The 27,817-nt window shown below is 40.8% G+C and overlaps 2 protein-coding genes across 21 annotated transcripts in view; both read right to left on the reverse strand.

Moving 5' to 3' along the window:
* Nucleotides 1-2,686, reverse strand: part of LOC108095768 (low-density lipoprotein receptor) — a 31,529-nt gene extending 28,843 nt beyond the window's left edge. For 7 of the 8 annotated variants that reach the window (XR_001771677.2, XM_017197007.2, XM_017197006.2 and 4 more), the window contains exons 1-2: nt 2,486-2,686; nt 1,332-1,866 (exon numbers count right to left, since the gene is read on the reverse strand). Coding sequence is in view for 7 of the 8 variants with exons in the window: in XM_017197007.2 (XP_017052496.1) it covers nt 1,332-1,854 (523 nt within the window). In the remaining variant the exon portion in view is untranslated. The remainder of the gene's footprint in view (nt 1-1,331; nt 1,867-2,485) is intronic. The other variant, XM_017197003.2, reaches the window with a different exon arrangement.
* Nucleotides 2,687-3,254: 568 nt separating this feature from the next.
* On the reverse strand, nt 3,255-26,615 carry LOC108095766 (very low-density lipoprotein receptor). 13 transcript variants are annotated; one of them, XM_017197001.2, is made up of 13 exons: nt 24,836-26,389; nt 22,462-22,988; nt 17,888-18,028; nt 11,585-11,704; nt 11,332-11,448; nt 10,345-10,467; nt 9,297-9,523; nt 7,236-8,648; nt 6,937-7,135; nt 6,617-6,793; nt 4,281-4,414; nt 4,047-4,208; nt 3,255-3,924 (listed from the first exon to the last, which is right to left on the reverse strand). In XM_017197001.2, exons 2-13 carry the CDS (start codon nt 22,874-22,876, stop codon nt 3,892-3,894), a joined length of 3,261 nt encoding a protein of 1,086 aa, XP_017052490.1. In that variant the 5' UTR covers nt 22,877-22,988; nt 24,836-26,389; the 3' UTR covers nt 3,255-3,891. The 13 variants fall into 13 exon arrangements, with proteins under 13 accessions (XP_017052490.1, XP_017052479.1, XP_017052477.1 ...); XM_017196990.1 differs by lacking the exons at nt 11,332-11,448; nt 24,836-26,389 and adding an exon at nt 26,396-26,615; XM_017196988.2 differs by lacking the exon at nt 11,332-11,448.
* Between the last annotated feature and the right edge of the window lie 1,202 nt (nt 26,616-27,817).

Here is a 27,817-nt window from a genome sequence, read left to right on the forward strand (position 1 = left end):
GTCATTTCAAAACTAACTCCGACCAATGTGCAGAGGCAAGAAACTCCAAGAATCAGACACTTGTTGCTCTTTTTGTTCTCTTTTCCCCTGTCTACCATTCGGCTTCGCTCCTCTTCTCTCTTTCTTCGGGTATTCTCTCCAAGTTTCACAAGAGCCGCCGGAGTTTAAGTCTTCAAGTGGCGCTCCACTCGCTTCATGGAGCGAAGCCGGCCGGTAGAAAATATAAGCATAAAATGGAATAATTACAAAGGGGGAAGCAGAACCAACAAAGAGTGTGCACTTGAAGAAATATATAGAGTATCTTCACTTTACTTGAAGTTCTTTTTAAGCTCGAAAGAATTTTATTTGTGTTAAATTAACCTTTACAACTCAAGGCACCATTGTTAATGTTAGGATTTTAATTAAAAGTTTTTTTCAGTGTAAGCAGAGGTTAGTGCTGAGGAAAGTAAAAGGTTTCTGCTGACTGGAATGAGTGGAAAGGAGTTGGCAACAGGGGGAAGAGCGCTGCAGTCTCAAAATCGAATGACGTTGTGGAATGTTGAGACATGGAAATGGAAGTGGAGTTTACTGGCATTGCCAGACGCTTCGGCTTTCGGCTCGCCGCAAAATTCACATAAATAAAACTTGAGCCGAGCCAAGTGTAAATCGGAGTCGGAGCCTTGGTAAAAATCGAAGCCGGACTGGAAATCGGAGTTTCATGTGTAGCCGTGGCTGGTGGCATGATCGCCAGAAATGCGAGAAACGGCGGCAACAACAATAAACACAGTCGCCCCTTACACTCGAAGAAGATCTGATAAATGTATGCCGCAATGGGAATTAAATTAACAATAACCATTAAAGAAATTTAAGGGGCATGCTATCAAAGTTTTCTTACAATCATACTTTTATTTAATTTATACATTTATTTTTTATAACCATTATCTGCCTTTTCAGATTAGTTAAGCTTAAGTTACATTTGTAACAGATAAACAAAATTCCAATCTATATCAGTTTGCAAAAGACTTACCGTTTTATTGTGTTTCATTTTTTATGGTTAAAAGAACTTAAGCTTGTTATAAATAAATATTCTATTATGACTTCAAAGAATCAATGTTATGGGGTGATCCTAATGAATCATAGGGCTAAGTTAATATTGCATTTCACTGAATTGTCGACATCAAAGCTTAGAAACATTTATGAATCACACGAACAATTCATGTTTTGATTGAAAAATTCTTTCAGAACAATGACTTCATAAAATTAATTTATATGATTTTCTTTGAATTTATAAATCTAGTTTTCCTCACATTTTTTAACTTTTGTTGTAGAAATAAATCAAGTTGGGAACTCACATATATCCAGTGGGGTGCCGATCTTGCCTGACACATTCAGGAACTTGAAGGGGTTTCCGTTGAGCACCGAGTTGATGGAGTTGCCGAAGTTGCCCATTCCGATCCCCATCCCAGATCCGATCCCAGGACTTATGCTGTTCGCTGCCGCGGGAGCCAGGTGTTTTAGCCGATCGAGGGGCGGTCCTAGAGTACTGGCTTTCAGCCGCTCAAATAGCGCCGATCCGCTCAGATTGTGCATTATCTCGCTGGCAGTGGGCGTGGCAGCGGTTACCTGTGCGGCATTGACCGCTGCCGCATTGCAGAACTTGGTTATGCTGCAGATGAAGAGCAGGTGGAACGAGGAGGTGAAACTGAAGCTGATCAGCTGTTGAATTCTGCTGTGGTAATTTGTGCTGGCGCTGAAGAAGAAGCCGCTGGTTTTGGATGTTTCCCGGCTAGAACTGCTACCACTTTCATTTGTTGGTAATTCGGACTGCGGGGTTTGAAAGTGTTCCGTGAATTGCAGCTCACAAGCTGTTGCCATCTTTCGGAGCTGCTAGAAGATATAAGAATGCACTTTAGCCTCAGTGGGTCACACACGCTTTTCACTCTAATTCGATTTAGCAACTTATTTATACACGATCATCTTATTAAATAATAAGTCCAAGCGAAATACACGCAACGTTTGCCAAAAAATGTCACAAATGGGAGAGAATGATTCGAATGTATCGGGAAGAGAGTGCGAGGCAAAGGCATGATAAACATGCCGAAAAAGCCACGACTGAAAAAAGAAACATCATACGATGTTGCGAAAAAACAGCATAAGAGCAAAACACGAAATACACACTGAAAAGTGCAAACTAAGGGCGACGACTTTGGCCAAAACGAGGGTTAAGCTGGCTTCCATCTCGTTCTTTTGTGGTGTGTCTTTCTCTTTCCTGTTTTATTTGAATATGTGAGTTATCAGCGCTGTAAAGTGTGATAAGCCAGGTAAGCCTGGCAAGTCAGGCGGCGGTCTACCCATTGACACCATTCCCTGCCCGAATTTGTTCTGGTTTTCCAAATTTTATATTTATTTTGTTTATTAGGCGGAAAAAACACATGTTCGGCGAAATTTTATGCTGTTTCTTTCACATGACATATTGACGTAACGTTTGGTTAAAATAGATTCGTACATTATTTTTCAATTAACACTTTTTTCGCTCGACAAATACGATGAGCTGGCCTTAAAGCCTCGGATTGAACTTTTTTATTTGCGTTGAACTTTTGCTTTTCGAAACTTTTTCGCGCTCCGAAATTTCTCGGTTTAACGGTGAAGTTATATCCAAAAGCGTGCAGCGGATACGCGATGTGCGATATGACGACAACCTAACGGCACGCACTACGACAGACTGCCGGTGGCACATTATTTTTTATCCGAGCGGACCAATGGCACCGATTGCCAGACTTCGGCGGCGCTCGGGTTTCATTCGGCGGCGAACCGAAGATCGCCACGCGTACAAGCCGATCTCACCTGTTTAAAAAGAGAGAACGTCTGTCAGCCCGTCGTTGTTGTTGGGGCTATCGAAAGAGCGCCCCAGCGATCGTAAAATACGAGCCCCCAAACCCAAGAGATAGCAAAACCAAAGAGCACGACCAGCTGACATTGAAATGGAATCCGACAAGTGGTTCTCTCTTACTTCGCCCTCGTCGATCGTGCAACAATCAATTTCGGAGGTGTGTTCCACTGTTTGGCGTTCCATGTCAATTACTACGATAATTTCTAAAATAATAGGTCTAAATTGTTTGTTGGCATGGGTCAAGCAGTCAAGGTATCGATTAAAACAATAACATGATTTGTAAATAGATACAGTTGTGCCTCCAATGTATAATAATTCCGTTGGAATTCCATTACTACCCAAGAAAATGCCACCAAATACTGAACATAAATTGGTACCAAAGATGTATGCTAGACATAAGTATGTTCTGAGTTTATTATTCATTATATTTCTTTTAGTGGGGAAACATATACATTTGTATGTACACTTAACAAATACAGTTAACAAAAGGCTAATACGTATGTAGTAATAATGGTAATAAAACGATTCTGCTCCTCGACAACAGAAATATAATTTCTCAACTCGCTCTAATAGTAGACCATAAGCATTATGATCATTCATGTCATGTTTACGTATAATAATATGAATTTGCTTCATTTAAAAATAATGCACACTTACAGCTATATACAGTTTGGAACTATGTAATTTATAATTAGCAATTAGATTTCTCTTAAACTTCTCGTTTTGTTTTACGTTTTTCGCTACACTGTTTTTTTTGTTTTTTGTTTGTTTGTTTGTTTGTGATAGAACTCTGCGACATAGTATTTTGTACAGCATCCTTTAAGGATGCGCCCCAAGGTGACCCGCCGTCCTTGCCGTGCCTTATAATTTTTAAAATAATTAATTTACACAATACACAGAGTTGCTCAGTCTTCAGGCGCGTGTTTTTCTGCCGCGGGTCTCGAGTTAGCTTCGGTCATCAAAGTTATCCGGCGACCAAGCAAAATAATCATCTAATCCACATTCAACACGATTCCACCAATCTAATACGAGGATATGCCTATGACGGGTGAGTACTGTAAAATAGAAACAAAAATAAAAGTTAGTGAAAGAATTAAGCAGCTTGTTTAAAGTTAAATGAATAAAGTTTGTCCTCCGAAATAATTCAATTAATTTAATTATCTGAATGGAAACCCACCTCCTCATCCATGACACTGGTGTGGTCGTAGATCCGTGATGGCAGGTTTTTGCGCAGACTGAAATGATCCTCTGTGGTTGTGGTCTTCCGGTAGATGGGATTCTCGAAGTTCATCGAGTTGATGCGTCGCTTGCTGCAGTAGCGGTAGCCGATGAGCAGGAGCTGCAAGTGTTCGGGGGATTTGATTAGTTTTTGCCACACTCGGTCACCCAGCTGGGGCATCCATTTACTTACCACCGATAGCAGGACTGCGAAGCCACTGAGACTGGCTATAACCACCAGCGCAATGAAGCCGGAATCCGGCTGCTCGCTGGGCGTTGTGGTCTTTTCGATTTGAGTCTGGTTTTTCACTGGACGCTGGTCGGCAACTGCGGGGAAAATAGTTTCGAATTTAATTGAATTTTCAATAAAATGGCTCGACATATACGAGTATGAACACAAAAATAACAAAAAAGAATATGCACAGGCAAACACTTATTTTATACAACAAATAAAAACATTTTTACATTTAGTTATTACGCATACCAAAAATAATGATGTAAAATTTGATATATCAAACTTTTTCAGCTTTTAGTTAGGTTCACCAAAACGATTTCAACGATTTACGCTTCCAGACACAATTTCATGTATAAAAACTCAATTAAATTTTATCCCCACAAAAGCTTTTTATAATTTAAGTCCAGCTTATACAGATATCCAAAAATAAGAGTGACGAAATTGTACTTTTGGAGCTACGTGAATTTATTTGTGGAGCACATACGACATTCTTACCCCTTTAAGACCCGGCTTTTTATACACAAAGTCGGGGCTTAAGCGCAACTTCACCTCCGGCAATGATAAACAAAGGGAAACTGTATAAAAAGAAAACGGAAATCATTGCAATAAAAGAGCAGAGTGAAAAGGGAATCAACATCAAAATCCAAGCGGCTTAGAGTCGCCGCAGCTCCTTCGTTTCGTTTCTCCAGAGATGCGAAGGAATTTTCAATCAAATCGCTCAAAGTGCGCATTTAGGCGCAAATAAACACTTAAACGCGCTCGCGCCTTTGATGGCGCAAACTTTTATGTGAAAGAAGCGGCCTGCCGCCGCCGATTTAGATTGGGAATGGAAACGGCAGCAGCAACAGTGATGGCAATGGCAATGGCAGCCTAATGACATCGTTAACGCGGCGCATTTAATAGGATTTTGTCAGCCAGCTGAGGAGGAGGACTGGCTCTAGTCAAAACAGTAAAAGTTATCAACATTAAGTTGAGCCGCACTTTAAAGCAAACGCTCCACTGGGGGACAGCTGACAGGAGACCGAAGAACCCCCAATATTAACCTCATACTTTGCGGCTGGGGATTGTGGCAACACGGCTGGGGTGATGGGGTGCTGGGGTAATGGGGTGATGGAGTGGGGTTTCCTGTTGGGGTTTCAATTGCACTGCCGTTCCATCGCAAGCCTACTTGCGGTTGCCAGCGATGCAAGTGGCTCCGCTGCGATGGCATTTATGAAACTGTCAAGGATGTGGGACGACGTCCCCTTCTCCCACCCCCAAACTCCTGATGATGATTAATGTGGGCCATGACAAAGCAAACGCTGTGGACTGGGTGGCGCAAAAGGACCTCGGTTGAGTGGGAATCTTGGCGAGCGGCTTGATTAATACGCTTGCAATAAATCTGAATCCCACGGAAGTGTTTATAAACAGCACGTGAATGGGGAAAAAAACACTGTCAGAGAAAGACGTCGAACTTATAAATTGAGAGGAAGTCGACGGGTTGTCAACCCATCCAAAGGGATAACTATCGCAGCTCCTCTCGGGACTTATTAATCAAAATTTCCGTTGACGTCCTGCTGATGGAGTTTTCTTCGTTTCCGTTATGCCAGTTGAAAATCTGGTGTTGAATGACAAGATGGGTTAATGGGGGAGCGAGTTCCAAAAGAACTTGTGCATGATTGAACCGTCAAAAATTTGTTAAGCAATTTCGGCGAAAACATTGAAAGATTGATTATGATAATTAGCTCTCGAAATTGCAAAGTTGTGGGCTATGGAAATAAAGATTCATGGGAAACTAGGAATAATCTGACATGAACAGGGGTCAAAAAACGAACCATCACCTTTCTAAATAATTTTAACGCAGCGCGTTCAGGAATTCCAAGGCAAATGTTTAGATGTATGTCACGTTGGGCTATGAAGGTGCAGTGCTGGGACTTCTCTGCGAAAGCCAACTAAAATTCAAACGGACCAAATATTACCTTATTGGTACATCTTCTAAGATATTTTTGAGGCAACACATAAACAACATTGGACATTACAAGACAATCACATAGAACAAAGTGGGCTTAATTTTAGTTTTGCATGTACATTGGTGTAATTATAAACATTTCAAAAACAATCTTTTAAAAATTTCTAAGCTCTTAAAATGATAATAGTTTTATAAACCTATTCTTTTCTTTTAAAAATTTTGAAAAAAGCGCAAAACTAGTTTTAAAAACGACTTCCCGGACAAAATGAGGACAACACAGTGAGGGGTCCCCTTTTAAAGAAGTACCCCCACAGCACAGGACACAGAACAGGGTTGTCAGGCCTACCGAAATTCGCTGGCAACAAGGGCAGCCTCGTGCTCAACTGGAGATCCTCGTTCACCCGGATCCGAACATCAGCATATCCCACTTGGACACCCGTGGGCAATCGTCTCAGTGGGGTTTTGGTTTTCGGTTTCGTTTTTCTGGCTCGCGGGGGCTTTGTGCTGGGGGCTACGTAAAGAGCTGCATGCATGTGCAAGTCATGCCGGATGGGGGATTCGGGTTTAAGGGGTTTATTAGTAAGCATTAAATCAAAACGTAAGCCATGCTGGTTAAATCAGAAGCAAAGGGCTAAGGAAAGATAGAAAATATTGGCGAGTACTTACGATCTTCGACGCACATGAGGCCGTCAGCCATCAGTTTGAGGCCCGTGGGACAGGCGCAGGATATTCGAGGACTCCGCTCGTTAATCCTGGGCGCTGGCAGGCAGAGATGAGAGCAGTGGCCATTAACCGACTGGCAGTGGTTGACGCCATCGGGCTGGCGGTACGGGTGGTATACGTGCACCACCATCGGATGCTGGAGCTGCAAGGAAAATAATGGGAAAAATAAAAGAATTAATTTAAGGAAAAAGCAAATATAAATATGTATAATAATTAGTTATGAATTTGATGATAAGGCTTACCATATGCACTGCAGTGACTGGCTCCACATCTTCCCCTGTGAACTTATTCGCCTTGAAGACGGCTTGTTTGTCCCAATCTGTCCAGTAAACATAATCCTCGAAGGTGGTGATTGAGAAGGGATGCCTCAGGTATTCCCCGGAATAGAGAACCTGCCTCCTTTGCGAACCATCGTAGTTGGCCGAGGAGATGACGTTCAGCTTGCCGTCCACCCAGTAGATGCGTTTCGTCACCAGATCCAGAGTGATGCCATTGGGCCACTTGACGTCGTAGCTGATGATCGTAGTTCGGTGGGATCCATCCATGCCCGCCCTCTCGATCTTGGGAGATGCTCCCCAATCCGACCAGTACATCCAGCCCTCGATGGGATCCAGGGCAATGGAACGCGGAATGTCCAGCGAATCCTTCACCAGGACCTTTCCCATGCTGCCCTCGAAGTTGGTCAGCTCGATGGTGCACTTGTGGGTGTCCGTGTAGTAGACGTGGTTGTAGATCCAGTCCACAGCCAGGCCATCCGAGGTCACCGATGATTTTTTCAGGACCACTGTCTTTTCATTGCCCTCATCAATGGGAGCTTTGTAGATGCTCTGCGTGGTCACATCGCTCCAGAAGATCATCCCAGTGCGGAATACGAAATCCAAAGCGGTGGCTGCCTTTGTACTATTCACTATAGAGGTCATTTCCATGTGGTCGAGGGCTATTTTCCGGATGTCGTGGCGTCTGGCCAAGAGCAAAGAGGCGTGTCCTTCGCTGGCCTTGCACCTCGTGTGGTTCCTGGGATCCCTCATGTAACCCGCCTCGCACTCGCACTTAAAGCCACCAATTTCATTGACACAAATCTGTGAGCACTTGCCGGGAATCTCGCACTCGTTGACATCCTGGCAGTTGCGCTTGTCGGCGGACAACTTGTAGCCCTCGTGGCACTCGCAGTGGTGCCCCACCTTCAAGTCGACGCACTGGTGCATGCAACCGCCGTTCTTGGAGGCGCACTCGTTCACGCCACACTTGCCAGCGGGTTCGTCCTCGCCATCCGGGCAATCCTTCCGCTTATCGCAGACTTTCGAGAGCGGAATGCACTGACCTCCGCCGCAGTCGAACTCGCTGGTGGTGTTGCAGGTTCCCTGGGAAACGCCGAGGCTGAGACTCAAGCCACAATCCCGCTCGTCACTGCCATCGGCGCAGTCCTTGTCCCCGTTGCAGGTGAGGTGGCCGGGGATGCAGCTGCGATCGCCGCACTGGAACTGGTCCGCCCGGCAGGTCACGTTCTTGCAGTTCGCCGTGTGCTCGTCGTCGCCGTCGGGACAGTCGCGGTCACCATCGCAGAGCCAGCTGTGGTGCAGGCAGGTGATGCGGTCCTTGCACTGGTACTCGTGTGGCAAGCAGGGCGTGGTCGTCTTGGTCACGTTGGCGCAAGACTGTTGAAAAAGAAGGAGTTATAAAAAGAGAAATATTAAATATCATAATAAAATATTACAGAAAACTTGGAATCAGGGAAGCTATTATATATAATAAATTCTCAATTTTATTGTACAACTAAGATTATGTTTTGTTAAGAAATTCAACTTGACTTGAATTCAAAAGTTTATTTAATTACTCCAAGCTCCAGAAGTGTTTTCTGCCATGTTATTCTAACCCCTTCGAATAACAATACCCAGGAATGTAAGATAAATTTAAACTTTAAATGGCGAAATTGCATACATTATTCGGCAGCAAGGTGCAAAACAAAACGAGGAGGAACACGAGAAAACTTTGTTGGGGAAACTTTCCGCAGCGGAGAAGTATTCAAGGAAATGCCCGCCGCACACTCGGGAAATTATGCAGCCCGTAAGCAGGGAAAAATGCAATTTTATGCGTGCCATGCGTTGACAACAAAAGCTGCCAAAGCTGGCAGGGCGCTGAGTTATGCCCAACTTGGCCATAATTCATGTGGCTTAGTGGCCAAAGTACCGAAAAAAGGAACTAACATAAAAGGGTTGCTTGCTTCGCTGCTTCATTTTTTTCGGCCTGTTTGGCGGGGGGTGGGGAGGGGGAATGGAGATTTATGGCTGGCATTTTTCACTCACCCGCTCGTCGGAGCCGTCGGAGCAGTCCGGATCGCCGTCGCAGAGCCACCGCTTCGCGATGCAGGCTCCGTTGGTGCAGGTGTGCTCCGCCACGGAGTCGCACGGCACCACCGGACAGTCCTTCTCATCCGATCCGTCCCCGCAGTCGTCGTCGTGGTCGCACTTCCACCGCTTCTGGATGCACCGTCCGTTGCCGCAGGTGAACTCGTCGGCGCGGCATGTCTGGTCTGTGAATTTACCGGGGATATTTAGGCCTTGCCACAAAGGGACTTGCAACACTCAGTGGGCAAACAATGGAAACCAAAGCCAAATGAAGTGATACGGGTGCAGGGAGTTAACTTTGTGCGGGATAAAATGGAGTCTGGAGTGGTGGAGGGCAGGGCTAAATCAATATTTGGGATGGGCAAAGCTGGAATGCAATTTCCATAGACAGAAAAACATGAATAAATAGTAAAATTTGTTTTCAAATGATGTGGAACCTTTTAATTGAGCTGCCGAACAGAGAAAATAAACACTGAGAAACAAAATACAAATGAAAACTGTGTTCTAACTACAGCAAAGAAATGATTATCTGCACTCCATTCGGATCCATCGGAATCCCTGCCACTGGAGGCAGGAAGCCAAGGCAGAAGGCAACTAAAAACCAAAAGCCAAATGAAGTGTGGTTGCCTCAATAGTTGGAATAAGTTAGCATTGGGGTTTAGTTTGGGGGCGAGCTTTGAGACCAGTTGGCTTGCGGAATGCAGCTACAGATGAAAATTAAATAGTATTTGCTTAGCCAACGAAAGCTCAAATAAAACTCAAGCAATTTATCTGTTCTTATCTTCTATCAAAGCGAAGCAAATAAATGGTTTAATAAAGAATAAATGAAAAGAAATGCTAACTTTTGGGCAACTGAACAGGTGATTTAGTTTTGAGTAAATTCAAATAAATACTTCATGGCAAAGAAGAAACCTGTGTGTACCGTTGTGAAAAACAATGATTGTGTAAAAACTTGATAAGAGACTCCACTGGAAATTGTTAAATAGAATTGATGGATTATCCTTACTGCAGTTGTGCTCGTCGGAGCCATCGCTGCAGTCCTTGCTCTGGTCGCACATCCAGGCCAAAGGAACGCACTGCCCCTCGCCGCTTTTGCAGGCGTATTCATCCGGCGAACAGGTGCGGGCTCCTATCGCAATCGATGTGCAGCGTTTGTAAAAAGAGAGAGATAGAGGAGAAAGGAGGAGAAAGCAGTGGGTTCTTAGCTGTCGTTACTATCAGTGCATAACGCATACGCCATGTATAACCGTCGGAGACGTAACAATAAATTCATTTATCCCCAAAACCCAAAGCTTAAAGCGAAAATATTGCCAAATTTTCCGTTGGCCTTGCTATTACACTTCCCAGAGTTCGATGTCACTAAAGTAGTGATTTTATGCTGTAATACCCTCAAAACAGTGGAGCTTCACTACCATATAACTCACATAAAATATCCTAAAGTAAATATAATTTATTTCCTTCAAGGTGGATTTTTTATGATCAATCAGTTTTAAGCCCCATAAAGGTTTACCAGGATAAAGGTTATTTTTTATGGAACAAAGTTCGTTTCATGGGTTACCGACTGTAGAGAAAACCCAGACAACGGCAGCAGCGAACTTGTGCTAAGCGAATTTCATGCGAACAACGCGTCGTATACTTGTTGTCAAGGGCCGCCATGAATGGGTACACAATACACCCGCCCATAAACACACACACACACACGCATACGCGCAATTGAGCACACTCGATGCTCAAACACACACACACACACTTGGGGAGACTCACAGGACTCTCACTCTCAATGACTTGATTAAACTTCTAAACGCAAGGGGGCGAAATTGTTGCGAAAATTATGCAAGCGCCACTCCATTAAGGGCGCGTATGAGTTATGCGGCAAGTTGGTTAGTGAAAGCGATTAAGCGGTGGGTGGGTGGATGGTTAGATGGGTGGTTGGGTGGTTGGTTAAGTGGGTGCTTTCGTATCGATGGCAAGGACGAAGTAGTTGTGGGCTTACTGCAGTGCGCCTCGTCGGATTTGTCGCGGCAATCGTTGCTGCCATCGCAGAGCCAACTGCGTGGAATGCACTGGTCGACCGTGTGGCATTTGAACTCGTTGTTGGGACAGGCGTTCACTAAACACACAATCGAAATAGACGTCGGTTAGAGAGAACTGCTGCTGCTGCTGGCTTCTTCCCCCCCACAGGATTTCCCAGAAGGATTCCCCGTGTGGACGTAGTGTCCCTTTCCCCGCAAGTTCTGTGTACTTACTGCACAATTCGTTGGCCTCGTCCGAACCGTCGGCACAATCGCTCTCCTGATCGCAGCGCCATTTGTTCGGGATGCAATTGCCATTCCCGCAGCGGAATTGGTCCGACGAGCAAGTAGCCTCTGCAAATGGCAGGAAAATCAAGGTAAGTCTTGGTTACATACTGTAGTTGTTGCACACGAATAAATATACTTGAAGACGTTTCAGAGATTTATTGGATGGGTTCTGAGATACTTAGGTTTAAAATGCATGCCCTTTTGGAGCCTTAAATTGCTGTATTAAAAGGAAATTTAAGGAACTAGATAGTAGGATAGGATGATTTTGTAAATGTAAACTTTTAAATAAAGATCATATTTCAAATTATTAAAATATTTAAAGCTTTGTATCCAATTAATCCACCTTGATTTGTATTCCTTTTTTATATTCTTTCATATTGTAATAGAAACCAAGAGAAAAACGAGCAATTTCCGTTTTTGACAGATGGGACTTATTTCCAGCGCAGTTTTATGTTTTCCTGGCTTTGAACTCTGCAGGCGACCCGTATCAAAAACAAAAGCCAAACAAACATCCGAGGAAATAGGGGCCACTTAGGAATATGCGCGTGTTTATGGCTACGCGATGCCACGCCCACCGCCCAACTTACACAAACAGCGCACACACACACCCACATACCCATATTTATTTACACGCACTTGAGCACGTGCTGAGCAAAGAAAATGCCCCACAAACACAAACAAAAAGAGCGCTGCAATGGCTTTTCAATGCCACTCCAAGGGGCAACAAAAATGTGTCATTTTTATACCGCGCGTGTGCATATATATATGCGTATATATCCGTGAACAGGATACGTGTACGGCTTGTAATCGGATTAGTCAGTTTTTGAATCCGCTGACTTGTTGCTATGCAACGCAGCGTTTTTTTTTTTCTGTTCGCCACCGACTTCCGGAAAAGCTGGTCACAAAATTCTATTGCATACTTTCGGCAACCACCAGGGCAATTAGAAATTTCCTTTGTCCCCCGAAAACTTTGTTGTGTGAACTGTGTGTGTGTGTGGCTGGGCATTCGGAAAATTCTTTGGGCAGTTTTCGTCCAATTTTACCGCCTCTATAAAATAGAATTCAAAGCACTTTGGTGTAAATGATCGGAACATGCCTTGTGGCATTCACAAATTGCTGTTGACTATGCAAATCTTGGCCAGCGCCAAGGGAAAAACACATTCGGGCGTGTAAATTTTAATCAATTTTTATGCTTGTCAGGCCTTTGTTGGCCATATCAATAACATTTTATATGATTACTTTTCTAAACTTTTTATGAACGCGAATGAAATGTGGCATGAAAAAATGTTTGTGTTTTGTGTGCAGGGAACTGGCGCAAAACAAAACTTTGATGTGAGCCAATATTTGTTAAAAAATAAAAGCAGGACAAAAAAGGCAAATATAAATGCCAATTCAGTGAGCAATAAAAATTGGCCGCATGTGTGAGCCGAGTGAAAATAATACGTATACTCGTACAAACAAGAATAAGGGGTAACAAATCCAGGAAGGAAAATTGTGCTTCAACCACTTTTGGTTCAATGATTGTCGATTCGGTTTTACGAGTATGTTTTTTTCCTTTTGCTTTTCGTTTTTGCTAATATGTGACATTATTTTTGGGAATTGTGCCCAGCGGACAAATGGATTATAATCGCTGATCCACCCATATTAAAATTTCGTGTCGACTTGGTCTCCAATTAAAAATCAAATTACAGCACTTTTTGTATCATGTCCAACATGACAGAGCGAAACTTTTATTGATTGCATTTATGCAGTAAGCCCCTACTTTCCTTCATCTCCCCCAAAAAAGAAGGGACAAAAATAAGCATAAATAAAAATATGAAAGTTGCGCTGTCATGCAGCATTTTGCAGCATAATTTATTTTTTTAACTAAGTTTAAACGGCTTTTCAGTTGATTAAAAAACTTTGGCCTTTGGCAGTTGATGTTTCCGTGTATTCCCGCCAAAGTCCCTGCTCTCAGCCAATTTGTATGCAAATGTTAAGCGGCGCTTGCAAAAATATTCTGTTGCATGCGAGGCGTAGCTCGGAACCTGCATAAATGCTACAGGCTGTGAAAAATGCTGAAAACTGGCGGAAAAACTCCGCACAGGGAAGCCCTGCATTTCTGTAAATCCAGATGATTGGGATTTTGGCATGTTTAATTTAAGTTAAAAGGTGTCGGAAACTTTTCGACCTGATAATAGTTAAAAGTTTTCCCTAACTTCGACTAGTTTAAGCGAGAGTTCCTTAGTTAGCAGTGTACTTTTGGTACTTGAGCAAGACCGATAAAAGGACATGATAGCAACACTAGAGAGCCTTAAAGAGTACTTAGGGGTTGGAAATCTCCTGAAACTATCTTAAGATTATATCTGTGTAGTTACGTAAACAACGGCGTAAGTTTCCTTTTATTATTAAGGAAGTGACTTTTAGTTTCCACACCAAGTTTATTTATTTAGAAAAGTTTATACGTTATAAATCACATTAAAATATTTGTTTAGAACAAATAATTATTCAAATATTCTAAGCGAATTAAATTTCTTTTTTTTTTTTGTACTCATCCTGTTTGTACAAATACGCTTAAATTATACATGATATGCGCTTGTTTATATTAATATTTTCTGCTTAAATGAACTTCAGTTTGGCGGAAATATCTGCGATTTTATTATTCCAAAATGTCCATAAACAAATGGTTCACTTAATTCGTTGTATTGTTTTTGAAAATATCAGTTTGCGCCATTAAGTCCGCGGCAAACGGAACAATCACCATAATTATTTGCATACCATTTATAGTTAGAGCGCGAAAACTGTGGCTCTGACTGTGCAGCAAACTGGCAACGAAGAGTAAACACCAAATGCGACCCATTTTGCGAGGTCCTTTCCGCGTTTTTCACAACGTTTTCGAGGAGCTGAAGAAGATTAGGCGATGAGCACATCTTTATCCAAGAAATTCGATTATGATTATCTGACAAAACACCAGCACTGGCAAACGCAAATTGCCAGGACCTTCTGATGACATATTCGAGAGGTCCAGCCAACTTGCACAAATTGATTGCATAATTTCCGCAAACAAAAACTGCCCTCGAGCAGCACATTTCAAGTTCATAACGACCACAGCGGAGCGACAGACAAATGGTAGAAATTGTAAACATGATATTCCATTTTCGGGTGAAAGACTGGGGGGAAATGGCGGAAACTCATTTAATGTTCAACTAAATGATAAATGGCAAGAAGAGCGGCTGTTTTCTGCTGGGGGGAAGGAAGGCAACCCCATCAACTGTCACCGATTGACTTTGAGGATAAGTCTGGCCCGGACAGGCCGAGAAACGGAGACTTCCTTGGCCGCATCCTTTGGGGGATGGGGGCCCCCAGGACCTCAATGTCCTGCTGCTGGCGTTTTGTCAGAGATAAAACGAATCTTGGCAACGCAGACTCTGTCTGCTCGCAGTCCGATTAGCCTTTAACATTTTCGCGTAATTTGTTTATTCTTCCTCGGCTTTTTTTATCTTTTTTTTTTCGGCACACACTCACACACTTGGCACACTTTTGCTGGCTTGGGTATCTCACGATTTTTCAAGTTTGTGGGCTTCCCCGTGAATTCCTTTGTATATATATGTATGCAAATTCCCCTTTTAACTGGGAGGCAGTCCTTTCGCAATTTCACGCGCTGACATCCGCTTGGTTGAGAGGTTCGCCGCCAACTGAGTGCTTGGTTGCAGAGCGGCTATCCTTAAAAACAATTCCGCCCAAAGTTGTTTGCAGCCTCCGCAGCAGCCGAGCAACCGAAAGCTTGCCACAGTCTGCGAGTCGAGTGCAAAAACCGCTTAGAGTTGAGTGGAATTCTCGCCAGAGGAGTGAGTTTTCAGTGAGTGAATCTATGGAGTGGTTGCTCTGATTTGTTGTGAGTGTGAGCCTTGAGCTAACAGGTCCTGCTGAGTCGAAAAAGGATGCTTTTTATCATTCAGTTGTGGATAGTAAGGCCAACTAATGGTGTTGTCAATCATTAAAGTAGTTCCCATGTGACTTAAAACTTTATTCGGGTTACAACAAATATGGTTTAATTTGGGAAAACTTTGAAAAGGTAAAGAATTTAGAAAAAGAACAAAAAAATTAATGAGTAAAACTTAGACGTGTTTTATATAATTCCAAACATTTTTTAAGAAGTATTAGTGCAACTTTAAACTTTAGTTTGTGTTCTATATTTTTCAACTAACAATGAAAATCACCCCTTGACACATTTTCCGCTGTTCAATGAAAGCATCATTATGTCGCAGTAACATACAAAAGCAACGATAATGCAGCCCCGTTTATGAGCATTTAGCATAATTACTGTAAGCATTCATTGGGAAATCCAAGCCCCTTATCGAATTCCCCCAAGTTCAACAGAAATGCACTTTTTTGCTGCCTCATCTCGGCTCATTATCAATTTCCCTTCAGGGGACACAATTTCTCCCCGGCAGCAAGTTATATAAAACCATTGCATTATGCGCCGCAAGAATCCCAAAATGGATGTCTGGTCTCAATTACTCAGATTTCGGTGTCTGGCACAACTCAAAGTTGGGTGATAAAGCCGAAAAGCGGAGCAGACGACCTCACATAGTTTCCTTTTACGATCGGCCCGCAAATACATAAGTCGCAAAAGTCTCGTGCGACGCAAATGATAAAGCGGCAGACAGCGGCAAAAAATTGCTGATGCAACCGAACCGCATGTTGCAGTCAGCTAAATGCTAAATGCCGAATGCCGAATGCTGAATGCTTAGTGCGTTGTACGTTGCAGTTGCAAGTGCAGCGAGAGACAAAAAGATACAAAGATACTCGGATACTCGCGGCGAGGGAATGCCATGGCACAGTTTTTGGTCAGCAGTCAGCGACAATTGCGATGCGTAAGTGTTGCAAACTAGTTTCGGTTTCCATTTCGACGGCAGTTTCAGGTTTGATTCAGACAAAAGGAAAACCAACAAAGGCCCACTGGCTAACCATGCCTAATAATACGGACCCCACTGTGAACGTAATGTTACATCGAGTGCCTGAAAGTATGCAGTGAAAAATGGCGGGGAAAATGGGGAAATGCAATAAAAATCAAGCAAATATTTACTCAACTAATTTATGTGATGGGTTAAGTAGGGTAATGAATTAGGAATTAGAAAACCAATGTTGCGTTTGACTTTTTCAATTAGCTACAATAAATCCATTGACCGCAAGCAAATAATAAATGGCACTCAATAAATTGTGGCAATAATGCTGACTGAAAAGGATTACAGGCAGGCTCCGGTTTTCACTTTCACAAGATTCTCTCGTTTTCGTTTTCAAAAACGAAAATTGGTGCTCCCGTTTTCACTTTCACAAGATTTTTTCGTTTTCAAAAACGGGCAAGTTTTTTTTGTCGAAATGAAAAGTAAATGCCTTTTTCTACATCAAAACGGTTCTTAATTGCAAAAGGAAAAAAATAGTTGACTCCTTGGTCTATTGATGTTCATTTCACATCATCAGTAGGTCAATCTAATTCGTATTTATTTTTTAAATAATTATTTTCTGACCCCACCTTGATTTCATACATAAAATATTTGCCGTCGGCAACAACAAATTTCGTTTTGCTAAAGGCTCGATAAATCTATTGCCAAAGTTATCGTTAATGCTGCCGTACTTGTAGTGGAACGAAACAACCACTTAAAAATACTTATAAATTGAAAACGAAGAAAAAAATACTTGTAAAGAATAGTTAAATAAGCTTTTTATAAATAAATATGATTAATTTAGTTTCTTAAATGGCAAAAGTGGAGTAAAAAAGTGGTTGAGAATAGTGGAATGAAAGCTGCAAAAAAGGTGGCAGCCCCTTATTGTGGGAAACAGCTGATTTCTGATGGAGGCTTATTTGAACTTTTAAAAATGTAAGTAAGACAACTTAATTTACCGATCGTCAGACATATTAAAAACACATGTGTTGCATCTAAGATGCCTCGATTTTCTTAAATCAATCAATTTCTGCCTTCTTTTGGCTTCAAAACAGGCAATTGAAAATATAAAAGTCATTTTTTTGCTTTGTTTACTTTTGACCAAAAAAAGTCAGCTGTTTGAACCATTCCGATAACGAAACGATGACAAAAAGTTTGTGAAAACCGGAGCACCTAAAACGAAAACGTACGTTTTCGCCCAAAAACGAAAACGAAAAAAAAAAGTGAAAACCGGAGCCTGCCTGTTAATGAATTATGTTACTTGTATACGTTTAAAAAATCCTTCATTTTTTGTTGCTCATAAATGCTATACAAATTAACTCACCTATAAATTTACACTCCTTAATCTGCTCGTCGCTGTGATCCTTGCAGTCCGCATCGCCATCGCAAACGAATCGAATGGGAATGCAGTCGCCACTGCGACACTGGAACTGCTTGTCATCGCACTTGGCCTCCAGCGATTGCCCTGCAATACAAACAGACCCTGGTTTAGATGGGCAAACAAACGCTTAAAGCTAATTATAACGACTTGGAGTTACTGAGTTACGGACTTACGGGCTTTTGGGGCCACTCGCTCACAGCAAACTTTTCTCATTAAAGGAAAAATAACAAAAGCTCAAATTGATTAGGGCTAAAAACTTCAAAAACAATCACCAGCAGACACGCACACACACACACACAGACACACGGATATATCCGTCTGAGTAGAGATGTACATATGTGTGAGTGTGACAAGTAATTTGCATACTAAACGATAAACGAGAGGAGGAGCGAGGGCCTTTTAATCAACAGAAAGCCTCAAACAAAATGGATCACAAAGTTTTTGGCCCCCGAAACTCCGACACATAGGAGCCCTTGAAAATATGCAATACACACATATTCGAAACAAAACAAGCCATCAGACAGGCAAAGAACCCAAGGAATGTCAACAGACTTACACAGAGGAAAACTACTTGAACTACAAAATAAAATCCAAATAAAATAATTATATATAAGGTTTCATAAATGTAGGTAATTTTAAGTATAAAGTTAACTTTAAAAATGAATTAAATACATGTTTGAACATTTTCCTTCTGTGTAAGGACCTAAAACAAAATGTGACATCTAAAAAAATGAATGTAATAGATTGCCATTGAACAAACAGAGAGCCTGAAAATGCGATAATAGAGGAGGGGGAAATGCTGAAGTGGAACCGTTTTGAAAAGGGTTTTTTTCGACCCGACTGCCGATGACAGCTGCTCACTTGACCCACTCGCATGACCTACGCCTCCAGGCGATCCATCACACGTTTGCATATTTCAATTGGCCAGTGTTTAACCATTTACATTTCGATTCGGATTGCATAAACTTGCTAATTGCTGTAATTGAAGTTCGCAGGAAATATGCAGTGCGTGTGACAAAATAAACAAAGGGCGATCTCCGATTGCCAGCTTTCAATCAATGAGGTCAAATCAATTCGATTTTGTGTCGTCGCGCTGGCTGCCGGGAAATTGTTTTCAATTATGCACGATGGCAGTCAACAAAATGGTGAATTATAATTCGAGCAGATGCATACATGAGGCAGATGGAGGAATGCCATTCAAATAATTCCAGATGACGTCAAGGCCCGCAATGAATGAGTTCCTTTGCCTCGTACGGCCAACGAATAAGTCCAAAAATAAATATTGGCTTGGGGCTCGAAAAAGGATTTTAAATAGCATAATGGAAAAATAATATGATCTAGCTCTCTGAGCATAAATAGAAAATTGCTTGAGGTATTTATACATTGTGACCCTGAAAATGGTTTAAATTAAGTGGGCATAACTTATTGAAATTGATAAGGGTCTTCAGGAGGAGGAGCTGTGTGAAAGGGCATCATGAGAAATAAAGAAAGAAATAGAACTGTAATTTTATACTGACATATTTATCCTTGAAAAACATTGCTAGGTCAATTATTTCAACTCTTTATCACATTCTAAGTCAACTGGACTTAATTTAATAGAACAAGTTCAAATTGGTGTGTGATTACAGAGTTTCCGCCATAATGCGGACACACCCCACAGACCAGAAAACCAGTTTGATATCAACCTCAAAAACAATAGACTGTCTGCCGGCAACTTCGAAAACACCTCTGTAGTGCAAGACTATGAATAAATCAACATAGGTAAATATCGAAAAGCAAAATACTTAGCATATCTAATGATTTCGTTAATCGCAGAGGCGAAAACAAGTCCACACACAATCCGGTTGGCTTAACCCAATAAACTTCAGTTGCCCCTCGAAAATCAGAAACTGCAAGTCGACATCATCATACGATTTCCACAACAAGTTTGCTATCAATTAAAAACCGGCGAATAAAATTGTTTCAGATTAGAAGTTATCTCATGGTCAAGCACATAATTAATTATTATTGTGTAAAAAAAATAAAAAATGAATAAATTGATAAGAATATTTGGGTTTAATAAGGTGTTAAGCGCTGGGAAAAAAGTAATCAGTGATCTATATTCCTTTTATAACAAATTAATACTAATTAACTTGTGAGCGCAGGAGTTGATAAGCTTATCACTCAGATTGCGTCAAGATCAAGGTTAATGGATTACCCGATGATTAGCCGAATGAATTGAATTTAATATCTTGAGATGACATAACACGTGATTCCTAGGGTATGAGATCAATAGAGATTTCGGTTTGAGCATCATTCGATGCATCAACAGTTTCACCAGAATTGTTGAATCAATCAAAACATGTTTACCAATAAACAAACAAAACAATTACACTGCATCAACATCGAGTTCTATACGTAAGATGAGCACGCCCACTATTAATTTGTTATTGTTATTGTTTGCCGTCGGTTCTGGCACAAACTAGTTTTATATGCTAGAGAAATCTGTTGGCACAGCGAATAAATTAAAAAATAAAGTGAAATGGGGCGCACAAATAAAAATTAAATCAACTTCTGTCTCTCTTCTGCGACCTTGCAACATCATATATATATGATAGATATATGCACAAGCATATATGACATCAAGCATATGTTAATTTATCTGACAGCATCTCTCAGGCGAGAAAAATCAAATGGAATTAGTAATAAATCAGCGGAGCAGATTTAAACAATTCGAAAGAGAAAGAGACTCTCAGAGATTTAAAGAGATAATGGGCAACGTTACAACGCAAATCGATAGGAAAATAGGGGCTCGACTCTGTTTATATTTATGTGGATTTTCATTAGTTCACAACATGATGAAGAGCCCAAGGAATATTTAAATTTAGCCAACACAACGCAGTTGGATTGCGGACAGATTTTCTGGACTACGTCAATATCTTTAAAGAAAATCCTCAAAATGCGCCTTGTTTTTTGTGAGAGAGTTTAAAATATATGTGGTTATGTCAACAATTTAATTTATTTTAAGCAAAGTCCAAGAGTCCCAAGAGCAAAGTACGAAATTGCAAGTAAACGGGATATTTTTAGCATTGAATCTATTTTTTGGCAGTAAAAATGTTGATTGATAACTTAAAAATCGAATTCGAAGAATGGATATTTTTAGATATATTTGCGTTCGATATTATTATTGGTAAATATATAAATATATAATATAAACATTTGAATGACTAATAACAGGAATCAAAAAATTTGTAAATAATCTTTCAATATAGTCTTGATTTATTGGGGGGGAATTTCTATAGTCTGACTGCCCTTGATTGCCACTTGTCGTCAAATCGCGAAATCCCTGCGATCGAAAAATGCATGAAAACAAATCGTAAAACTGACCGATAAGATAATCCCCAGTTCAGGGCTAATACTAACCGCAAATCCCTATTAGCCAAAGCAGGTGGCTAGATTTGAAGTTAGATTTACGGTCGGAATGCCCCGTGCCAGAAAAATACGTCACAGACAGACGCCAAACGCTCCTCTTATCTATAAACCATTTAAAAATATAGATACACGGTGGTCAGACTGGCGGAAATCAATGCGGAAGCGATAATCAATTTTCGGTTATTTCGGTACCACGGTAACCGGTGGGCCACACTGCGTCTGTGTGTGCAACAAGTGGCAAGTGCACTTTTGTATCTGTATCTGCAACTGTCCAGGTGTCTGTCTGTGTATCTGTATCTTTTTAACTAAACCCATTTCAAGTGCATGATGTGTGAAGTGAGCTAAGCGCTTTAAATGACTCAACACTTTGATGATACTCTATTGAAAAGTTTGTGCAGATTATAAAAAATTGAGGATAAAATTCAATATTAAATAACTATTTTCGATGGTTATATATTTTAAATTCCTACTACGTTATTATTATATACCTCAGTTTGATTTTGTATATTTATGTTTGAAACTGTGCAGATACCTGAAGTGGTTGACAAAATACTAAACTTTTTTCTTAGTTTTATTTTCATTAATTATCTGTCTCGTTATCAAAACCAACTGATTAAAATATTTTTACGAAGAGAGAAAATTAGCTAACATTCAGTTAACAACCAAATCACACAATATTATCGACACAATGAAATAATATTGTATGTGCATATATATGTATATATAAACTGTTGCTGATAGTTTTTTAACGATTAGGTTGTAAATCGACAACTCGTGTTTCCTATAATTTGCGCAGTGAAATAACATTTCTAGTACGTTAATATTATTTTTTTTTTGCAATTTTAAGTGGTTACTTATGGTAAATGGAAAACTTTGAAAACCTTTAGTCATTTATACCCATGTCTAGGGTATCCTAACTCCAATTTCCACTTCAACCTCGCCGTCGTCTGTGGTCTAAAATTAGCACATGCTAAGCTAAAAACAAACTTCTCACTTTCTGCCCCCCTTTCGCCACCTTCTCTTTCTGGTTTTGCTGTGTTTTGTTTGGTGTTTTCCCCGACTTTTCAATTGCATCTCACCTGATGCTCACACTCTTGGATTCTCACCTATGCCGAGGGGTGTGCCAATCTTTCCGGAAACGTTCAGAAACTTGAAGCCCATGTTGATGAAGGACTTGCCATCGAGCAGTTTGCTCAGCGATCCGCCCTCGTCGATCGCCGGTGGATTATGTGGGCTAACTGCAGATGTGGCTGTCGATGCTGCCGACGTAGGGGGACTCAGCGGAGTGGGCGTGGCAGTGCAGCATTTGCCAAATCCGAGGATTAAAGTCAGCAGCAGCAGATTGAAGTTTGCGCAAGCGCAACGGAACAGCTGTTCGGCGCGTTTCTTGTCGCTGAGATTGATGAATGTTACTGGAGATTTTTGATTTGTTGTTGTTGTTTTTGCTGTTGTTGTTGTTGATTTGGTTGAGGGTTTTGTGGTATCACTTGCAGTGCTCGTAGAGCGTGACTCTATGGCCATGGTATGGTCTTTTACTTGTCTATTGTTTTGCACTTTTTAGCTTTAGTCTTTAGTCTTTATGCTTGTATTCTTGCCTTCACACTTTTTTCTTCGATCATACAAAGTATATACACTATATTGTGGGTGGGGAGAGATGGGGTGAGATTCTGGGTGACCCTGGCCATTAGATTATCTAAGCAGGAAGCCCGAGATCTTCGCCAGAGATTATCTAATCAGAGAAATGGCCGAAAGCGCCAGCGACAATTCGTAAAAATAAACACAAGAATCAACGCAGAAGCATTGAAAAATCGCTTGCCAGTCAGGAAAATAAACAGGCGATCTGGCCAATTCTCTTTTTTTCGACTCTCTTCTCATTTCTTTTTTCGGCTGAGAAGACCGAAGGAACTGGTTAAAATTCGTGCGACACACAAAAACAAGACGCCGTCAAAAAAAACCGAAAAAGCCGAAAGAAAATTAAGTCAAAATATCAGCCACCAACAAAATCGCCGAAAATACGAAGAGAGCGAAATGGTAAACGCACAAAAATACACAGAAAACCGATTATTATTTATCGCTGACTTAGGCAAAAAAAAAGTTATAGAATAAAAAGAGAATATTTAAAAATTTGATTGAGAGTTTTTATTTATATTAGCTCAATAACGTTTTGTTGTTTACTTTTTAAGAAGAAGCAAAACATTTCTGTTGACGTTGGCATTTAAAAAAGCTAATACAAAACTTGAATTCTGGCTGAGCAGCGTGCCACGCCCCTAGATCGCGAACGCTAATTAATTGAATATTGCTTTGGCGGATAGCACGCGAGTAAACGCTTTGATAAAAACAGACGTTATCAGTTTTTCATTTTATTTGGATTTATTTTTGCGGTTTTGTTTCAAGGTGTCCCTGAATGTGCGGCACGTGCTGAATGCGTCTTTCCAAATTTGGTTAAAAAATTTGTTTGGTTTTTAAGTTTTCAGGTAGAATGTTTTAATTACATGAGATTCGTTTAGCTGTTGACTTTTATTTATTTTTGTTATTTTTTTTTTTTTTTGTTGAAAATAAACCGCTAAAAATCGTTGATGCCCGGTTTGCACAACGCGCCTTTTTCAACTGAATTCGATTTGAGAATTTGCCTGCGAATTTAAGCGAATTGAAGGCGATTTTATTTCGAGAGCTGAGAGCGCTTGCCGTTTGCGATTGTGTTTGTTTTTGCACCGTCTCAAGGTGGCCTTATCAAACTGACAAGAATACGACCAGTCCCCATCGAAGAGATAAAAAAGAGCGGTGGAGATCGGGGCTCTCTGCGATCCGAGCGATGCTCCAAAAACTCTTAAGTTACAAGCAGATCATTTAAGGTGCTCTTAAGCAAACCTGTTGATCGTTGATCGATGGAACCCATTTCTTATTAAAAAGGGCTGTTTGAGCAAAAAACACTTGAATTATCTCTAGGTCTTAGGATGATATCGCCTCATTATCTTAGAAGGAATTGTTCCAGGAATGCTTATATTTATTTACTTTTGTTTGGCTACAACTTTAATATAAAGCTGTTTTGTTTTTATGTTACCCTTATCGAACTACTTTTAAATAACTGCGCTTCATTTCGCAGCTAGACAGAATTCTGTAGAAATATGTTGAATAAGTATTGATAATTATCTGGTCGTAATGCCGAGATTCCACTTTAATTTAAAAATACACCTTGTTATTTCGTACTCAAAGTTGGTAAATACCCCTGAGAAGCCAAAAGAAGGACTCAAGTGGCAGTGATGTTTGCCATTCAAGTAATGTTATATATTCCTTCTGAAAAGGTAATTGCTCGCAAAGTACGTGTAAATATTGTACAAGCAATTATTTAATATAAAGTTAAATAGCAATTATAGCTTAGTTTTCTGAGTATTGTAGGTTAAGTGGGGGTTTTTTTCTTGGAGATACTTTTTAAGATAAAGATTCTTATAGATCTCTGATTGTATTTATGTGGGTACCAACCTGTTCGAAAGGACAACGCCAAGGATATCACGATCATCGCACAGAGATCACTTTTTTGCATGGTGCTGGCCAAAACGATGTTTCCCGGATTTTATCTAGACTTGGTTTTTGCGTTGCCACCGCGTTTATCAGTGCGCAAAAAACGCAATTTTTTTAATTAGGCTGGACAACCGGACGTGGGAATGGTGCGATAATCGTACGACAATCACGACGTTCTGCATGGGCACTCGGAAACTATATCCAGGTGTCAATAGGTGGTGTTGCTTATACTTTCTGAAGACCCGGAGGGTTTCACGGTGCGGTGCCCAGCGAAGACCGATGCGAACTGAAATGGCTTTTGGCTGTGGGCAAACGAAGTCGCAGCTAATTAGCATTGAAAGTGTCGCCGCTTTCAATCAGGCCAGGTGGTGATTGTGATTGAAAGTGTGAAATTCGAAATTGAACTGGAGTGCTGGGGATTCGACTGGATGGGGTAGAGTTGAATGACGTCGATGGCTGACGGCCTGACTGATAAGATGCGGAGGGAAACCGCACCGCAGCCAGCGGACAATGGGGTCGGGTCAGAGTCAGAGGCAAGTCATCTTCACAACAATCGCCGTCAGTGGGCACTAGCATCATCCCAATCAAAATCTCAATCAAACTCACTATCGCAATCACAATAACCATCGCAATCGCCATCACTTCGCAATCGTCATCGACTGCATGGGCGTCATCTGCATTTGTCATGGATTCTCCGGCGTAACGGGCCACTTGAAATGGGCATAATTTATGATTTACGCGTGTAAATCATTTTTCAAGCACCACCCCGCAATGCTTGCGGATGACAGACCGCTTGCAAAAACCCCCTTCTCTCCCTCCCCCCTGGAACCAACGCCCCTGTCCACACTTATTTTGCATTGCGCCGCCGTTTCTAATTGCAGGCGTTCGAAATCGCTGGTGAATCGCTCGCAAATCGCCTAATCAAGCACTTCAGTTGACACTGCATTTTATCGCTCTGAAAGCCCGAGTCGTGTGTTCAAGTTTTGTCGAGTGTGAGTTTAGGAAAACAGATATATATGTGTGCATGTAAATGTGTGCTCTTTGTGGTTTTGGCAGGCGTGAAGGGCTCTGGTCATCTATCACTTGGCCAGATAATGATAATCATCGGTCGTCTTTAATCTCTAAGTGGTCTGACTGTAATCGCTATTTTCGGATAACTAACGCGGTGTACATTGACTTTAAACTTATTAAAAATAATTTATTTTAAAAATCTTTTGTAAGGGTTTTCAAAAATTTTTTTTACTGGGGACTTATAATTTTATAAAATTAATTTAAATACATTATATATAAAAGAGCAATGGTAAATTTATTCAAGTCTGACTGTGTTCCACTTCAGATGATTTAGTTTTTAACTAAAACGGAAATGCTGCCTTATGTCCTTATCGAAGGTATATTCCAAATACTTTTCTATTGTATCAACACTGTGGCATTTAGAAGTATTAGCTGTGAAAAGTTTAGAAGTTTCTCGGTTTGGTCTACATATAGTGAGGTCTAAAGAACTCAGCTTAGTTTGGTCAAAACCTCGTTCGGTAGAGGTCTCCTGGACTTTGTATTTTATTTATAGGGAATTGTTTGTTCTTAGTTTTCACTGGTTTTCACTTATTGCACTTTAAAGTTTGTTTGCGATTTTTATTCCATTTTATACTCATAAGTTTAATTGGGATCACTTATTTTATATTTTTTTATTTTTGAAACACTTCAATGGATCCGATCCAATCGACTGTCAACGCGTTTCTAAATGTTCCAAGAGTGTTTTTCTACAATGGAAATGTCTGTCTTTTTAAAATTTCCAATAACATCACCCCACGAATCGTTGTGTTAATTATCTATTACCATATTTAGGTAATTAACATAATGTAGTGAGCTTGTTCAAAACTACGTCAATCGAATTTACAAGAGAGGCAAACAATTTTCTCTCTTTGGGTTTGTTTTGTTTTTATGTAACGATTGTTGGATATCCATTTTTTTTTAAATAATTTTCTGATTTGCATTACTTTGTTTAAGTTTGTATATTTTATTAACTTTCATTACTTTTGTTCTCAGCACTCAGTATTAAATTCAAAATTTTTTTAAATTTTAGTTTCCACGTTCTAATAAACTGTGTACTGCAATAAAATTATATGGATACGATGGCGCCGCAATAATCAAAATTCAAATCGGATATATAATATATATTTTCAAAAGTCGCGCCCGATTGGGAAAGTCTTCGAATCGGAATGTAAACAGCGAATGAATGAGCGAAGAAGTAGCGGTAAATTTCACATGTGGCAAATGACAATAGAAGCTGCTGATGTTGCTGCCGCTGCCTCTGCCGACGTCGCAGTCGCAGCTACCGCGGCGCATCAGCAGATATTTTCCACCAACAAAACCTTTGTGGATGCTGCTGGAAAAGCGCTGTTAATGCTGTTAATCCACTGTTAACCGCTAACAGCGAATGTTGCGCAGCGTCGACGTCGACGATATCGCTCATAAACGTCATTCAATGGCCATATCTTTATGAGTGCGACTGCCTCGGGGTGTTCGAATAGTAGTATTGGGTGTGTGTGTGTGTGTGTGCCTAGCGAAGCGTTGCTAAATATGAAAACATAAAAATTAATGTTATATTTATAGTGTGGCAGCAAAAGTTGCGGCAGGAGGCGTTGCGGTCGCTGCAGGGCAGCAACAACAACACGACGGCACCAGCAGCAAAATCAAAAGTAGTAATGGAAGCAAAAGAAGCAGGTGCACTGAAAGAAATGAGTACGGGGAAAGAGCAAGAGATTTATAAAGCTAAAGGATATTTTGTATACATATGATATTTTGATAATTAATCCATATTTTCTTAAGTTGACAAATATCATGCCAGGTATAAATAAATGTATTTTGTATTTCTTTTATTTAGATAAATAAGTTATTAATACCTTAATCCTAGCAAGTCCTCCTACTAAAATTATATTTTCTTCT

This window comes from Drosophila ficusphila, unplaced genomic scaffold, assembly GCF_018152265.1.
Source record: "Drosophila ficusphila isolate 14025-0441.05 unplaced genomic scaffold, ASM1815226v1 contig_791, whole genome shotgun sequence".
Lineage (NCBI taxonomy): Eukaryota > Metazoa > Arthropoda > Insecta > Diptera > Drosophilidae > Drosophila > Drosophila ficusphila.